This window comes from Cervus elaphus, chromosome 21, assembly GCF_910594005.1.
Source record: "Cervus elaphus chromosome 21, mCerEla1.1, whole genome shotgun sequence".
Taxonomy (NCBI): Eukaryota; Metazoa; Chordata; class Mammalia; order Artiodactyla; family Cervidae; genus Cervus; species Cervus elaphus.
In genome coordinates this window covers 5,307,421-5,321,715 of record NC_057835.1, presented here as the reverse complement: position 1 = coordinate 5,321,715, position 14,295 = coordinate 5,307,421, and the positions used below count along the sequence as shown (strand labels likewise).

Below are 14,295 nucleotides of genomic sequence, written 5' to 3'. Positions count from 1 at the left end.
GAACGTGAGCCCGGCCAGTCGCCAGGGGAAAAGGCGACTTCTGGGATCTTTATTGTGGGGGGCCCTCCTTCACACAGCCTCCTGGGCCCTGCGGTACTCATACACGCTGCCCCGCTCGGGGAAGACTAGGGGCTGCAACGCTGAACCTGGCAGTGGGGTGGGGTCCTCCGGGTCCCCATAGCCCCCACCGCCTGGTGTGTGGAGACAGAACACGTCCTGTGGAGCAGAGGGGCAGGATTAGCCTGGGCCTGGCACTGCCCTGCCTCCCGCTGCCAGCCCATCCCCACCGGGCAGCACATCCATATTGGTCAGCTTGGAACGCGGAGCCCAGGTCCTCGGCCCCCTATTCTTGCAGGAGTCAAATTAAACTGGGTCTCCGCTTATCTCCACAATTCCATTCATCCTCTGTGGGATGAGGGCCACTGGGGGTGGGGGGTGAGGAGTGGGGATGGGACAGGCCAGGCCGCAGTCCTTACCCCGGGGTACACGGGCACCGAGGTCTTCCCACCCAGGTTCACTGTCCGGCCGTCCTTCCGGATGAGTAGGTTTAGGCCCCGGGCACCGGGCTCACCCCCTGCAGGAAGAGGCAAGGTGGGAGTGGCCCAGGAGGCAAGGAAGTGAGAGACATGGGGTGGGGGGGAGAGGGGGGTGTTAGTGGGGAAATAGGATAGATAGGACAGGAGGTGGGTGGGAAACAGACCCCCTCCCCCTGGGCAACGGGGAGCTGGGGGGGAGGAGGGAGAGGGAACCACTTACCCATCAGGCCATATGGCTGGAAGGCGCGGCGCTCGGTCAGCACGGACAGCAGCGCCTCCTCGCGGAAAAGCAGCTCACGGATAATGCCATCGCCGCCCCGGAAGCGGCCGCGACCCCCGGACCCCAGTCTTAGCTCGAAGCGGCGCAGGATAACCGGGTACCTGCACGGTCCCGAGCTCAGCCCAGCCGGCCCCGCCCCCGCTGCCCAGCCCCTCCCCCACCCGCGCCGTCACCTGCTCTCCAGGATCTCGGGGTCGGTGATGCGCGTGTTGGTCATGTGGCTGTGCACGCCGCTGCGCCCGTGCCATCCCGGGCCCGCGCCCGCGCCGCCCGCCACCGTCTCGTAGTAGCCCATGTGGGCGTTGCCCAAGGTCACGTTGTTCATGCAGCCCTGGCAGGGGCAAGGGGTCGCTGTGCTGGCTGCGAGTGCAGCCCCTCCCTGCCGCCGGCAGCTCTTCCCCGCCTCGGGCCGCAGAGCGTACCCTGGGCCCACCGCACCTGGGAGGCGGCGCAGGCCCCGAAGGCGCCCAGGATGACGTCCACCACGCGCTGCGACGTGAGCACGTTGCCGCCCACCACGGCCGCGTCGGGGGAAGGGTCTAGGATGGAGCCTTTAGGAATCACCACGTGCACAGGCGCCAGGCAGCCCTGGGGGCAGAGGGCGGCTCTCAACAATCGAGGGGGTGGAGGGAGGTACACCACCTGCTCCCTAGGATCAGGCCAACCTTGGGCTGACTTCGCCCGGGCTCACTGAGGGTGACGCGGGCTTGGGGTGGAGCCGCTGTCCCTGCACACAGCACAGCTCAGCGCACCTGGTTGAGTGGAATGTCGCGGCCGACCAGACAGCGAAGACAATAGATGAGCGCAGACAGCGTGATGGCCCGCGGCGCGTTGAGGTTGCCGAACACCTCCGGCCCTGAACCGCTGAAATCAAACACTGCGCTACCCTGCCCACGAGAGTGGGGGAGAGGTCACCAGCCCAGCGGGCATTCCCATGATGCCCCAGGTGGCACCCCCTCCCAAGACTGACCTGACTCAGGTTGATCTGCACTCGGAGTCGGATGGGGGAGCCATCGTCCATGTGGTCCTCTGCAGACACCTCCAGGGGCAGGCCCCGGGCCTGCCGGGCAGTTCCAAAGGCCCGAAGCATGTCCCTCACAGCGAGCTCCGCGTTTGCCTGGTGGGGAGTTCAGCATCAGCCATGCCCCTTCCAGGTGGGCCAGGTGCCCCCTCCTCCTCTGCCCACCTGCCTGGGGGCGAGCACAGAGCTGCCCGCGCTGCTGCCCGGCACACCTGAATGTGGCCCATGTAGGCCTGCACCACATCCAGGCCGTACTGCCCGATGAGCTCGCCCACCAGCTGGATGCCCTTCTGGTTGGCCGCCACCTGGGCGCGCAGATCCGACAGGTTGTCGTGCAGGTTCCGTGTCCCGCTGCAGCCCGGAATCTTGCCTGGCGCCCGCAGGGCTTCAGTCACCGCTAAATGGATGGGACCGCCACTGAGCCACCCGAGAGTCCCAGAGCTGCCTGGTGCCCTGCTCCTCTGCTGGGGCACTGAAGGCTCCACATGTTGGCCCGTCACTGGCTCCCTACTACTCTGCTGACTCTTCCCCCAAAGACTGAACCTTCTCCTCACACCCCAGTCCCCCAGGGCACCGTAGGATGGACTGGTAGCTTTGCTGTGACCACACATGGACTGGAGGTAGGGGCAGGGGGCAGGTTACCCGAGCAAACTCTCCCCCCACCTCCATTCCTCCTGCCCTACCTCCCCCACTGGTCCACTCTCCAGCCTTTTCTAGGCCTCCCGCAAAAAGGAAAATCCACTTCCCTTACTTAACCCTCCCACCCAGGGCCCACCACTCACAGCCACGGCCAATCACTTCAAAAGAGCATCAGCATGGCTGTCTGTCCCCCGACCCCTGGCCCCAGCAGACCTGGACAAAGCCTCCACCCACGGCAAGCAGTGCAGGTTCGACCCCAAGGACTACTCCATGCCTCAGGAAAGAGCCTCTCCTGAGTCTGGGTCAGGGTCCTCTCTGAGGTTCCCTGGCCACCGGGTCCTCTGCCTGCTCATGTCCCTCAGGGGTCCCTGCCTTCTTCCCCCACCCCACACTGAGCAAGGCAGCAGCCAGGCCTTGGCCCCTTTATCTGTGTCCACACACCCACAGCAGCGCATGGTCCGGTCACCCATCACCTGTTCTCACTCTGAGATGCCCCCAGGGCTCTCGCCCCTGGCAGCCTCACACAGGCTGTCCTGCCCCCAGGTCCCACCAAAGCTGCTGCCCCACCTCCTCAGCAACCACAGAGCCAGAACCTCCATCCTACAGCTGTCCAAACTTCATTCCCTCCCCCATGCCCAAATCCCACCAGACCCCAACCCTGACCTTCAAGCCACCTTGACTCTTGTCCCTAGCTTGAGGCTCAGCATCCCCCAGGGCAAGTAGAGCCCTCACTGCCCACCCCCCCGCCCACCCCGCCCCACGCCTGGCCTGCAGGCCATCCTCGGACCCTCCATGTACTGCATGTCTGCCGGGGCTCGCCCGGTGCACCAGCAGACCAGCTCAGGTTGAAGCCCTTTACAGCTGCCCCACCACCCACTGCCCTGACCCAGGCCCAGGGAAGCTCTCCAGGAGCCTGCCCCCCAGATCCAATGCAAACCAATGCATGAATTATAAACAGAAGCAGCTGCCCACCTTGAAGCAGGCTTCTCCCTCTCCTGCACCCTTGAGTGTCCTGGCCAACTCCCCACCCCCAAACCACTGAGGCCTTCCTGGGCCCAGGCACAACTTAGCCCAGTGCCTCCGATTATCTGTGAGAGATACTGTGCAACCACTCTTGGGGGTCACCGCCTGGCTCCCCCAGCCTGGAGGCCGGCCTGGGGGGAGGGTGGGCAGGAGGCAGCCAGGTGTGCCAGCCCAGTGCCACTCACCCTCTTCCTGGAAGACTCCCCCCTGCACAAGTTTGAAGGACAGGAAGACTGCGCCCTCCTGCTGCAGGCTGGTGGAGTGGGGGGGCATGGAGCCTGGTGTGATGCCCCCAATGTCCGCATGGTGCCCGCGGCTGGCCACATAGAACACAGGCCGCGTCTGACCCGGCCAAAACACCTAGGGGTGAGACCAACGGTCAGCGGCACTGATGGCCCTCCTCCACGGGTCCCTGGGCAGTGCACCTTACCGGTGTGATGACAGTCAGGTCTGGCAGGTGGCTGCCTCCCGCACTGGGGTGGTTGCTCAGCAGCACATCACCGGGGTGGAGGTCAGCCCCCAACTGCTGGATCTGAAGCCAGGAGACAGGTGCAGAGTGGGGAGGGGGCAGGGCTGAGGGGCAGGGGGGGTCAGGGGAAGGGGCCCGCCGAACCTGGAACTGCACCGTCTCCTGCATGGCACCCAGGTGCACAGGGATGTGAGGGGCATTGGAGACCAGCCCCCCGTCAGGCCCAAAGAGGGCGCAGGAGAAGTCCAGACGCTCCTTGATGTTGGTAGAGATGGCCGTGCGCTGCAGGATGCGGCCCATCTGCTCTGGGGGCACAGAGTGACCAGATGCCCGCTGGCCCCATGCCACCCACAGCCTGGCCTGGGTACAGAGGGGCAGGGCCCACCATCTTCAAGGCCGCTGAGTCCTAGACCCAGGACCCGAAGGGGGTGACGGTCGACCTAGACACGTGAGGACATGGCCAGACATCTTGCACGTGCCAAGGGCAGCCCTTCCCTCCTCAGCTCTGCCCAGTGCCCCCATCAACTCCACGCCCTGCCTCCTGCAATAAGAACCCAATGTTGGTGGCCCCAGCAGGCACCTAGCCTGACTCTAAGCCTGGGTTCCCTGTGCAGAGCCCAGTTCACACTGTGCTGGGAGGGGAAAAGCTCCCCCCTGCCCCAGACCTGCTGGTGCAGCAAGTCCATCCCAGGGCCGGGGCCACACTGCCTGCCCCACGGCTCAGAGGCTCCGCTTCTGCCCTTCCCCCAATTGCACTTTCTCCCTGCACACCCCTGCCAGGGACCCCAGCGCACACCGCCTGGCGTGCAGACCCCCACCCTGCACTGCAGGGAGCAGGCGGGGGAGCAGGACTATGCAGCCACTCACCAGCGATGCTCATGAAGCGGTGGGAGAAGATGGACAGGTGAATGGGGTCAAGCTGCGCACCCACCATGCTGGCCGTCTCGGCCCCCACGGAGATGCGGATGTCCCCAGTCTCAGTCACCTCTGCCTGGCAGCCTGGCTCCACCAGGATGGTACTGGGGGCAAGGGAGCAGAGGGGCTGGAGGAGCCAGGCCAGACTCCCCCCAACCAGGTACCCCACATGCCCAGGCCAAGGAACATCCCAACCATGAAGGGACCCCAGAGTCCTCCAGACTCCTGCAGCTGGAGCCAGAGAACCGCCCCCCACCACCACTGCCAGAGCCCCACAGTTCACCATGGGCCTCACCCCACACACCCCCACCCTGGCCAGGCCTCAGCCCACCTGTTGCTGTCAATGATGAGGCAGGGCCCCTGAAGTTTGTGCCCACAGCCCAGCTCTCCCAACAGGTACACGGGGGTCTCCTGGTAGCCCCCCTCAAAGTAGCACTGGGTCATCTGAGGAGGGTGTGGAGTGAGTAGGGTTCCAGGCCCAGAGCTCTCCCTGCGTATCCCCCTCCACACCTGTCCTAGCGTCCCCGTAGCTGTGGGTGGATGGGTGGGTGGGCACAGGCGGGATTGACCAACCTTATCTACCCGGGGAGGCCCACTATGGGCTTTTGGGACATCCTCGAGGCGAAGGCCGCTGCTGCCGGTGCCCCTGACCCGCACGTCGTCCACCACCACTGGCCGCTCAGGAATAATGAAGCCAAACTCCCTCATGTACCTGCATCCCGAGGGGGCTGTCAGGAGCGGCAGCCAGGCCAGCCTGCGCACCCGGGCTCCTAGGAGGCAGAGGTCACATACCTCTCCACAAAGGCCGCCCCAAAGTCACCCGCTCGGGGCGAGCGGGCAGTGGCCGGGTGCTGGTGGGCAGACACCATCAGGGCGCAGTCTGTGCCCTGGTAGCGCAGGTGCAGGAAGCTCTCGGTGCTGATCTGGGACCTGCGATGGTGGCAGGCGGGGTGCTCGGACCGGGGGCCGGGCGGGGGCGCCTCCTGCAGTTCTCAGAGCCTGGCCCTCCCCGACTGCCACTGACATGACCCCAAGTGAGGTGGCCTAACAGCCCCCAGAGCCCCACCTGGGGAAGCCCTGGGCCCGAAGGGCCTCCACACACTGCTCCTCCAGGCGGCCCAGTCTCTGGTCCAGCTGAGCAAAGGTCTCGGGAGCGTAGGGCAGGGAGCAGGGCTCCTGCGCCTCGTGTACCACGTCGGCCAGGGCCAGGCCCAGTGCAGACAGCAGTCCACTGTGCCTGCGGGACAAGGACAGCAGAGCAGGTGGGTACAGTGTCTCCCAGAGTGGGCCCCAGACCCCCGAGCTACACCCAGACACACCTGTGAATGTGCACAGTGTCCATGCCCAGGGCCCGGGCGATGGCACAAGCATGCTGCCCACCAGCTCCCCCAAAGCAGGCCAGCACATGGGCCGAGGGGTCATGGCCTCGTGCCTGGGGAACCAGAAGGGGATCAGTGGGCCCCCCTACCCACCTGGCCCCCCCACGCCCCCCCATAGGCAAGGGCAGTGGTGGGCATACCTGCGTGAGCGCACGGATGGGCCGACACATGGCCTCGTTGGCCACACGCACAAACCCCATGGCCACCTCCTCCAGGCTCAGCGGGGAGGCCGGGCAAGGCCCGTTGGTCAGGAAGCTGTTGACCTCCGTGGCCACAGCCTCCAGGGCCTTTCGGGACGCCTCCGGGGACAGTGGTTGGTCCTCTCCCGGCCCAAAAATGCAGGGGAAGGAGGCAGGCAGCAGGCGACCCAGGACCAGATTAGCATCAGTCACTGTCACGGGGCCCCCTGGGAGGTGTGCACAGTGTGGGGGCTGGGGGCTGTAGGTGGGCGCCAGGAGTGTCCAGTGGGGGTGGGGCTGGGGGAGGGGCTGGGCTGTGCGGGAAGGGTCTCACGGAGAGCATGCGGGCGCTTACCTTTTCGGTAGCAGGCAGGGCCGGGGTGGGCTCCCGCAGACTCTGGCCCCACCACGAAGAGGCCCGACCTTTGGAGAGGGGACTGGCGTTGGAGGCGGGTTGGGAGGCGGGTTAGGAGGTGGGGCTGGGGGTCCCCGCACAGGTGCGGGATGATGCTGACCTGAAGAAGAGGCGGGAGCCCCCACCCGCTGCCACCGTGTTGATATCCAGCTGGGGGGCCTGGAGAGTGACACCAGCTGTGCTGGCCTCGAAAACGTGCTCAAACTCGCCAGCGTAGCGGCTCACGTCGGTAGACGTGCCTGGCGGGTGGGGACACGGAGACCCAGATGCTGCCCAGCCCGGCGACTGAGGCCCCGGACCCCGCCCTCGGGCCCTCATACCTCCCATGTCAAAGCCGATGACAGGCTGGCCGCCCTCCACCCGGAAGGTGGTGGCTGAGTAACCAACCACGCCCCCAGCAGGGCCGGAGAGCACTGCGCGGGAGCCGCTGAAGGAGTCCATGGGCGCCAGCCCACCGTCCGAGCGCATGAACAGCACCTGCACTTCCTGTGGGCGGGCGGGCGGTGAGGGGCGGGGCGGGGCGGGCGGTGAGGGGCGGGGCGGGCCGGGGCGGGGGTCCCACCTTGAGCTGACCCTGGAAGCCACGGCGGAAGCCCTGCACGTAGCGCTGGATGGTGGGCGTGAGGTAGGCGTCGGCGCAGGCCGTGTGCCCCCGAGGCACTATGCGCACCATGGGCATGGCCTCCGAGGACAGCGACACGTGCGCGAAGCCCAGCTCCCGCGCCAGCGCGCCCACCTGCTGCTCGTGCTGGGCCCACCTAGGAGGGCCGAGCGCCACTGAGACACGCGCCCCGGGCGCAGCGTCCCCACCCGGCGGCCCGCGCCCCGCGCTCCCGCCCCCCGCTCCGCCCGCCGGCCCGCGCCCCGCGCCCCGCGTCCCCGCCCGCCGCCCCGCGCCCCGCGCCCCGCGTCCCCGTCCGCCGCTCCGCCCGCCCGCCCGCGTCCCCGCGCCCCGCGTCCCCGCGCCCCGCGCCCCCGCCCGCCGGTCCGCGCCCGCGTCCCCGCCCCCCGCTCCGCCGGCGCCCGCACGCCGTCCCGCCCCCCGCCCCGCCCCGCGTCCCCGTACCCCACAGCCCACTCACGTGTACGAGTGCATGAGCACCACGGCCAGGCTGCGGATGCCCCGGGACAGGAGCCCTTCCAGCTTCCCTCGCAGGCCCCCCAGGTCCACAGGCTGCTGCACTTCCAGCAGGTCCCCTGTGCAGCCTGCGGGAAAGCCACGGGGCCGAGGTCAAAGGCTGTTGGGGCCTGCTGCCCCGCCCCCAGCACTCGGCGCCGTACCTTTCACGGGTGTCCCAGCACCCGGCTCCCCTCGATAGAGCACCACCCGCTCGTCCACTTCCAGCACCTCCTCGTACAGCGTCTCGGGCATGGGCACGGCCTGAGGGCGGGCAGAGGCTCAGAGGCGGCCCAGGCCTGAGGGTCCTTGCTGGGGTCCTGGGTGGATGGGGCGATGCAGGCGAGGGGATGTGTCCCAGCGGGCCAGTCCACAGCCCCAGGAAACACAGTCAGGCGGGATGGTCCCAGAAGACAGTCAGACTGGTTGGCCCCAGGAAGGCCCACCCCGGGTGGCTCTCTGCCCCCAGGCATGAGTGCTGCCAGCTGTCTGCCCTCACGGAGCTGCTCCATCCCAGATCCCCACAGAGGAGTGAGGGTCAGTGAGGACGGTGCAGGGCGGAGGACAGGCCCAAGACAACACGTGGCCACTCAGGGCCGGGGGGACGCAGCATCCCGCCACGAGTGCCCAGAAAACTGCTATCAGCTGTGGCCTTGGGCTGTACTGACCCTTCCAAGGACTGCCCTCCTTGAGGGGCCCAAGCGCCCCAGGGAAAAAGTGCTCTGCAGAGTCAGCCACCGCTGGCGTGGATGAGCTCACCAGGTCAAAGAGGTCCGAGCGGGCCTGGGTGCCCACGTGCAGCAGGTCTCGGAAGCCGCGCGTCACCAGCAGTGCTACCCGCTCTCCCCGCCGTTCCAGCAGCGCATTGGTCGCCACCGTGGTGCCCATGCGGATGCTGGCGATGCGACTGGTGTCCAGCGGCCGGTCCCGCGGCAGCAGCACGCCCCCCTCCTGGAACCACGTGGTCAGCTTTCAGGCCTCTGGCCGCGACACCCCTCCACCCGCCACCCTGCCCTGCCCACCTGCTCCAGGATGCGGCGGATGCCCTCAGTGGGGGCGTCCGCATAGTTGGCAGGGTCTTCCGAAAGCAGCTTTAGGACCCTCACATGCCCCCCTGGGCACTGGGCAAAGACATCTGTGAAGGTGCCTCCTCGGTCGATGGCAAAATGGAAGCGCCCCTCCGGGCCACCCATGGTGATGGGGCTGGAGTCCAGCAGCGACTCCTCAGCCGGCAGTCCTGGGAGAACTGGCCAGAGGCAGTGGGTCAGCAGAGCGGGGCTGGGGGTCATCCACAGGCGGGGAGCCCTGAACAGAGCTGGGATAGGGAGAGGACGGGATTCCAGGCCCAGAAGGGGCCCGGGGTGGAGCCAGAGCTGGGCAAGTCCGGCTGGGCCTAATGCCCCCTGTGCCCACTCCCCAGTTCCAGTGCCCAGGGCCTCCTGGGGCAGGACTTTCCGAGGAGGAGGTGCAGCGGGAGCCCTTGGGCTGGGGTTTCTGGACCCTTTAAGCAGGAAGAGGCACGTGCGTTGGGGGCAGGTGAGAGAAGGCACACTGTCCGAAGGCTCGACCTTGGAGCAAGAGGGGACGGGAACCGGGCGGAGCCTGCGCGGACGGCCGGTCGGGGCGGGGGCCGGGAGGCGAGGAGGAGCGCGCGGCGGGGACGATCGGGGGCAAGGGGTGCGGAGAGTAGCGGGGAGGGTCCCCACCTGGCCTGTCGGCTCCGGGTCGCTCGCCGTCCGTTCGGCAGCCTGCCCGCGCCCGCCCCCTGCCCGGAAGTGGGACCCGCCCCCCGCATGACCGGTCCCAGCGCTCGGGGCTCTCCGGTTGCGTCAGGATCGGGCGGCCGGGAGCCGTCCCCTCCCTCGGCCGCGAGCCATCCCGAGTACGGCGGGGCGGGGCCGAGCTGGGCGGGAGGGCGGCGGGCGTCTCCATGCCGATCCCCGCGGAGGCGGCGCTGTGCCGGCGCGGCCCCACCCCGCGTCCCGGCCCGCGGGCACCTGGGCTCGGCGCACCCCCCCCCCACCCCGGCCCGGAGCTCACTGGGCGTGGACGCCCCAGGAAGCCTCTTTCAGGCGCCCCGGGAGAGGGTAGCAGGCTGCCCAGACGAGCTCGGACTGCGCCCCACCGCACCGCGGTTGCGGGGGCAGGGGAGTCAGGGAGCGACGCGGGAGGCTGGAATTGAGGGCCCCGGCAGCCAGGGACTCGAGCCCTGGAGAAAGCCTTCACTCCCCACAGGCGCTGTGGGCAGGGGGCCCTCCACACCGCCCTCCCTGGCCGACCCTGCGGCACTCCTGCTGATGTCACCAAACAGCAGGTCAGTCCCGTGACCACGGGGGGATGGCTGCCCCTCCCCGGCGTGTTCCCCTGTGGACTGAAAGCTGCGTGGGTGCCTGCCCAGGTCTGAGGTGGGCTCAAGCTGTGAAGGACTCTAGAAAAAGAACGGTGGGGGATAGGGGGCTTCCCAAGAGCAGCAGCAGGTGAAGGGGGCCCCCTTACCTCAGGGACCAGGCAGACAGGGGGCCAGACAGGTAGCAACATAGTCCATGCCCTGGTCCCCGTCCCACCCCCGGCTTTGCCCTCTCTTGACCCTTGCTGGCCCTTGAAGCTGGTCCCAGGAGGAGAGAGGGAAGTGGGTTGCTTTAAGGGCGCAGGCTCCGGGCTGCACCCTGGCTGCGGCGGGGCTCCCCACTGACCTGTGGCCTCTGGCCTCCTCAGTGTCCCCCGTATGTTGGGGGGTTGAAGGGCAGCCACATGGCTCCCTCCCTTTGGTCCGCCTCTGCTGCACCCCTGAAAGAGCCCCCACTCCAGCCCCCCCTTCCTCCGCAGCCCCTGTCAGCATCTGGCAGGACACGGCCCAGGGGCGCAAGGGGCCCCCACTTTGCTACACAGCTGAATTGGTTGAGCCTGCGCCCCCACAGAGTCCCCGGCCCGGGGCCCACCTCTCTCCACATCCTTGAACTTGATGGTTCTGCGCCGGGGCAGCCGGGGGCCGGTGGCCACCTCAGCCAGAAGCGCGGGGCCACAGAAGTTCAGGCTGCTGCCCCGGTTCCTGAGCACCAGCTTCAGCTCCTGGTTCTCCTGGATGAGCTGCACCAGCCGCCGCAACTCCTCGTTCTCCTGTGCCAGCCGTTGGATCTCCTGCCGCAGGCCCTCGTAGCTGCTGAGGAGGGACATGCCCGGCAGCGGTGGGCAGCAGCTGCCGGCGGCCGGCAGGCTGGCCAGGGGGCAGCAGACCCCACCATTGTGAGGTCAGCGGCTCCCCAGCCCCCACCGCAGCCACATTCCGGGGCTTCAGAGCCAGCACCCAGCAGTTCCGAGCACCCTGAACAGGGCACCCCCCAACCTCTGGCCTCTGGCTGAGTAGAGGAGCCCAGATCTGCCCCAGACTTAGGAGTCCCTCCCGGAAGCCCCTCCTGGTGGATAGAAGGTTCTGGGTCCCAGCCTAGCATGGTGGTGTTGCAGGACAGGAGCTGAAGGATTCAGGCGTCCCTCCTCCCCACTGGCCACCAGCTGCTCATGCCAGGCTGTGGGGCTGGGTCTCTGGGCACAGTCCCAGAGGCGGTGGTGGCCAGCACATCATCTGAAGGGGGCAGGAAGGTGGACATTTGAGCTGCCCTGAGGGAGGGGGTGTGTCTGGCCCAGCGGCAGCAGGAGCTGGACCGACGTCAGACACTCTGGCGGGTCAGAGTTTGGGGGTGCGTGATAAGCCCGCGAGCACCTTAGGGTAAGCACAGGAGGTCCTCCCGTGCGGGTGGCAGGGAGAGTCATTGTCCTGTGAAGGACAGGCACCCCAGATGAGGCACCATGTTCAGGGCCACAACCTCAGGGAACAGGGTGGGGCAGGCAGCAGAGAGGCCCCAGCAGACAAGGACGGCAGGTCTTGAGGGCAGGGGAGCCCCCACAAAGGCAACAACTGGGTTTGTACTGAGAACATATGAAGGCCTTCCTTCCTTCTCCCCATGTGTTTTCTAACAGGATGGTTCTGTGTAGTTGCCATTATTTTGAGTCATTTCTTCCATTATGATCATGATTTATTTCATGTCATTTTTTCCTTTTTGCAGGCCTGCTCACTGCAGTTTCCACTTGTTAGCCAGTAGGGCAGAGGAACCTGGGAAAGATGAGATAAGAAGACAAGGCCTTCCCCTCAACACCCAGCCATGGGTGCGGGGGTCACTCTGGGCAGGGCAGGCTCCCACTGGCCGAGGGTGAGATGCCAGGCAGAAGGACTAGCAGCTCCACAGCACGGCGGAGCAGGCAGACTCTCCTGGACACCGAGCGTGGAGTCGAGGAGGACAGTGGAGGTCTCAGTGAGGAGAAGTTATCTAAGAGTTCAGACACGTTACCAGAAACGTGAAGGCTTAAAACAGCAGCTCTTCCAGCCCTAAAGGCCAGAAGTACAAACTGAGTCCTATGGGCTAAAAGAACAGACAGTTCCTTCCGGAGGGTCCTGGGGAGTTTGTTCCTTGCTGTGGCCAGTGGCCAGCACTCCCTGGCTTGAGGCCGCCTCACTCCACAACTCTGCCGCCAAGGTCACCTCTCCTGCTCTTCTGCACCCAAATACCCCTTTGCTGCTACCTTGAAAGGACCCTCATGTTTCCATAGGGGCCCCCTGGATACTCCAGCACATGCGCTCCTTCTCAAGACCCTTAGCTTAATCATATCTGCAGAGTTCCTTCTGCCACAGAAGGTGACATTCATGCTCTCCAGGAATCAGGACCCAGCTATCTCTGGGGGTATTTTTCAGCCTATTATGCCAGCTGAACGTGGGGCAGACTTGAAAGTGTTCCCCAGGTGCACCCTGATTCATCAGCAAAGGACAGCTCACCACTGGCTCAGGAGCTGAAGCACAACCTTTGCCCAGTTGGTGGCTGAACGCTCCGCTGACTCAGATTTGACTTCTCAGCAGCCGGGCTTGAGTGTAAGAAGGGGGAGGTGGGGGGCTGAGTAGTGAGGTCAGAAGTTGCGCACCATGGAGGAACAGACTCCACAGAACCGCTCCCAACGAGCCCCAGAACTAATGAACTAATAGCAACAGCAACAAGGGCAAGTAGGAGCCCGCTGGTCACAGCCCAGAGTTTCTGAAACACATCAATAACTCTGCCAACTGGCCGCTGACCCCTCTTAGGATGGGCCACCACTGAGATGCATCCGTGCTGTCCAGGGGATCTGGGGCAAGGGCCAGATTCACTGTGAAGTCACGAGGCTCAGGATCCCTCCAGGTCAGGGCCTCAGCAGAGTGTTCACAGGATTGCACACTGTAAAATTTCCAAAAGCATGTCATCACAGTGAGGTTAATTCTGTCTCTTCCCACTGCACCCGGCATTGTGTCATTTCTTCCCCTGCTGTTGGGGACAGGTGGGGGCATGGTGGGCTCTGCTCAGGCAGGCTAAGGTGGGAGCAGCCGCTCCCTTGTGTCGTTAGGGATCGCTGTTGTTATGGTACAGAAGTGGCTCCCAGGAACACAGCCGCCCCTCTGAGCTGTGCATCACCAACATCGGGCTAATGGAGTTGGCTAATGTCTTCAACTCAAAAAACATCTAAAATGTGGTAAACAGGCCATAAGGCCCTGAAATCTTAGGGCTCATATGTAAAAGAAATCTGATAGAGGTTTTCTCAAATTTAACAATTCTGAGAATGTACACAATGTTGATAAAGGTAATATTAGATAATATTAGATAAAGCTACCATCTGGTAGCTCAGATGGTAAAGAATCTGCCTGCAACGCAGGAGACCAGGATTCGATCCTTGGGTCGGGAAGATCCCTTGGAGAAGGGAAAGGCTACTCACTCCAGTATTCTAGCCTGGAGAATTCCATGGGGGTCACAAAGAGTCTAACACAACTGAACAACTTTCACTTTCTTCTATTCTTGCCTGGAGAATTTCATGGGCAGAGGAGCCTTGCAGGCTACAGCCCATGGGGTTGCAGAGTTGGACGCGACTAAGCAACTAACAAACACAGCTAAAGGGAGATGATTGGATGGCATCATCGACTCAATGGACATGCGTCTGAGCAAATTCCAGGAGATGGTGAAGGACAGGGAAGCCTGGCCTGCTGCAGTCCATGAGGTTGCAAAGAGTTGGACATGACTTAGTGACTGAACAAGCTAAAGGGGCTGTTACCTGAAAACAACTTTACTCCTAAGCTAGTTATAAAAATAATCTTTGATTAAACATGTTAGAGGGGAGACTAAACTATCCTCTCTCTATATATAGAAGGGGACATCATGAAAGTGTCACCATCTTAAAGAGGTCATCAGATTTTGCATCCAAAAAGTACAGGGGAAACGTTAGAGAAATATATCAGGAAGTTAATTCAGGACAG

The 14,295-nt window shown here is 64.7% G+C and overlaps 2 protein-coding genes across 4 annotated transcripts; one reads left to right on the top strand and one right to left on the bottom strand.

The window, feature by feature from the left end:
• Window positions 1–5: 5 nt before the first annotated feature.
• Window positions 6–10,243, bottom strand: OPLAH (5-oxoprolinase, ATP-hydrolysing). 3 transcript variants are annotated; one of them, XM_043879577.1, is made up of 27 exons: window positions 9,680–10,243; window positions 8,996–9,219; window positions 8,733–8,924; window positions 8,138–8,237; window positions 7,939–8,062; window positions 7,419–7,614; window positions 7,177–7,342; window positions 6,957–7,095; window positions 6,797–6,864; window positions 6,403–6,668; window positions 6,203–6,315; window positions 5,950–6,120; window positions 5,676–5,813; window positions 5,457–5,595; window positions 5,215–5,327; window positions 4,836–4,987; window positions 4,113–4,273; window positions 3,930–4,031; window positions 3,685–3,859; window positions 2,050–2,234; window positions 1,787–1,933; window positions 1,569–1,703; window positions 1,255–1,404; window positions 990–1,147; window positions 757–917; window positions 477–574; window positions 6–216 (listed from the first exon to the last, which is right to left on the bottom strand). In XM_043879577.1, the coding sequence occupies exons 1-27, from the start codon at window positions 9,903–9,905 to the stop codon at window positions 70–72; spliced, it is 4,146 nt and encodes a 1,381-aa protein (XP_043735512.1). In that variant the 5' UTR covers window positions 9,906–10,243; the 3' UTR covers window positions 6–69. The 3 variants fall into 3 exon arrangements, 1 of the variants encoding a protein (XP_043735512.1); XR_006336347.1 differs by lacking the exon at window positions 6–216 and having other exon boundaries at window positions 1,239–1,404; XR_006336348.1 differs by lacking the exons at window positions 6–216; window positions 477–574; window positions 757–917; window positions 990–1,147 and having other exon boundaries at window positions 1,275–1,404; window positions 1,482–1,703.
• LOC122679655 lies at window positions 9,132–13,786 on the top strand. The gene is made up of 5 exons (XM_043880533.1): window positions 9,132–9,232; window positions 9,394–9,650; window positions 10,209–10,287; window positions 10,892–11,158; window positions 12,035–13,786. The coding sequence occupies exons 1-5, from the start codon at window positions 9,132–9,134 to the stop codon at window positions 12,180–12,182; spliced, it is 852 nt and encodes a 283-aa protein (XP_043736468.1). The 3' UTR covers window positions 12,183–13,786.
• The last annotated feature ends 509 nt before the right edge of the window (window positions 13,787–14,295 follow it).

What these genes read in the sequence shown, in the direction of transcription:
- LOC122679655 (XM_043880533.1), top strand. Translation starts at nt 9,132, where the DNA reads ATGGCAAAATGGAAGCGCCCCTCCGGGCCACCCATGGTGATGGGGCTG. An exon ending in GGGACGATCGGGGGCAAGGG is followed by an intron (nt 9,651 to 10,208) that starts GTGCGGAGAGTA and finishes CACTCCCCACAG; the next exon opens with GCGCTGTGGGCAGGGGGCCC. An exon ending in CTGATGTCACCAAACAGCAG is followed by an intron (nt 10,288 to 10,891) that starts GTCAGTCCCGTG and finishes GCGCCCCCACAG; the next exon opens with AGTCCCCGGCCCGGGGCCCA.
- OPLAH (XM_043879577.1), bottom strand. Translation starts at nt 9,905, where the DNA reads ATGGAGACGCCCGCCGCCCTCCCGCCCAGCTCGGCCCCGCCCCGCCGT. An exon ending in TCCGCCGCATCCTGGAGCAG is followed by an intron (nt 8,925 to 8,995) that starts GTGGGCAGGGCA and finishes ACGTGGTTCCAG; the next exon opens with GAGGGGGGCGTGCTGCTGCC. An exon ending in AGGAGACGGTGCAGTTCCAG is followed by an intron (nt 4,032 to 4,112) that starts GTTCGGCGGGCC and finishes TCCTGGCTTCAG; the next exon opens with ATCCAGCAGTTGGGGGCTGA.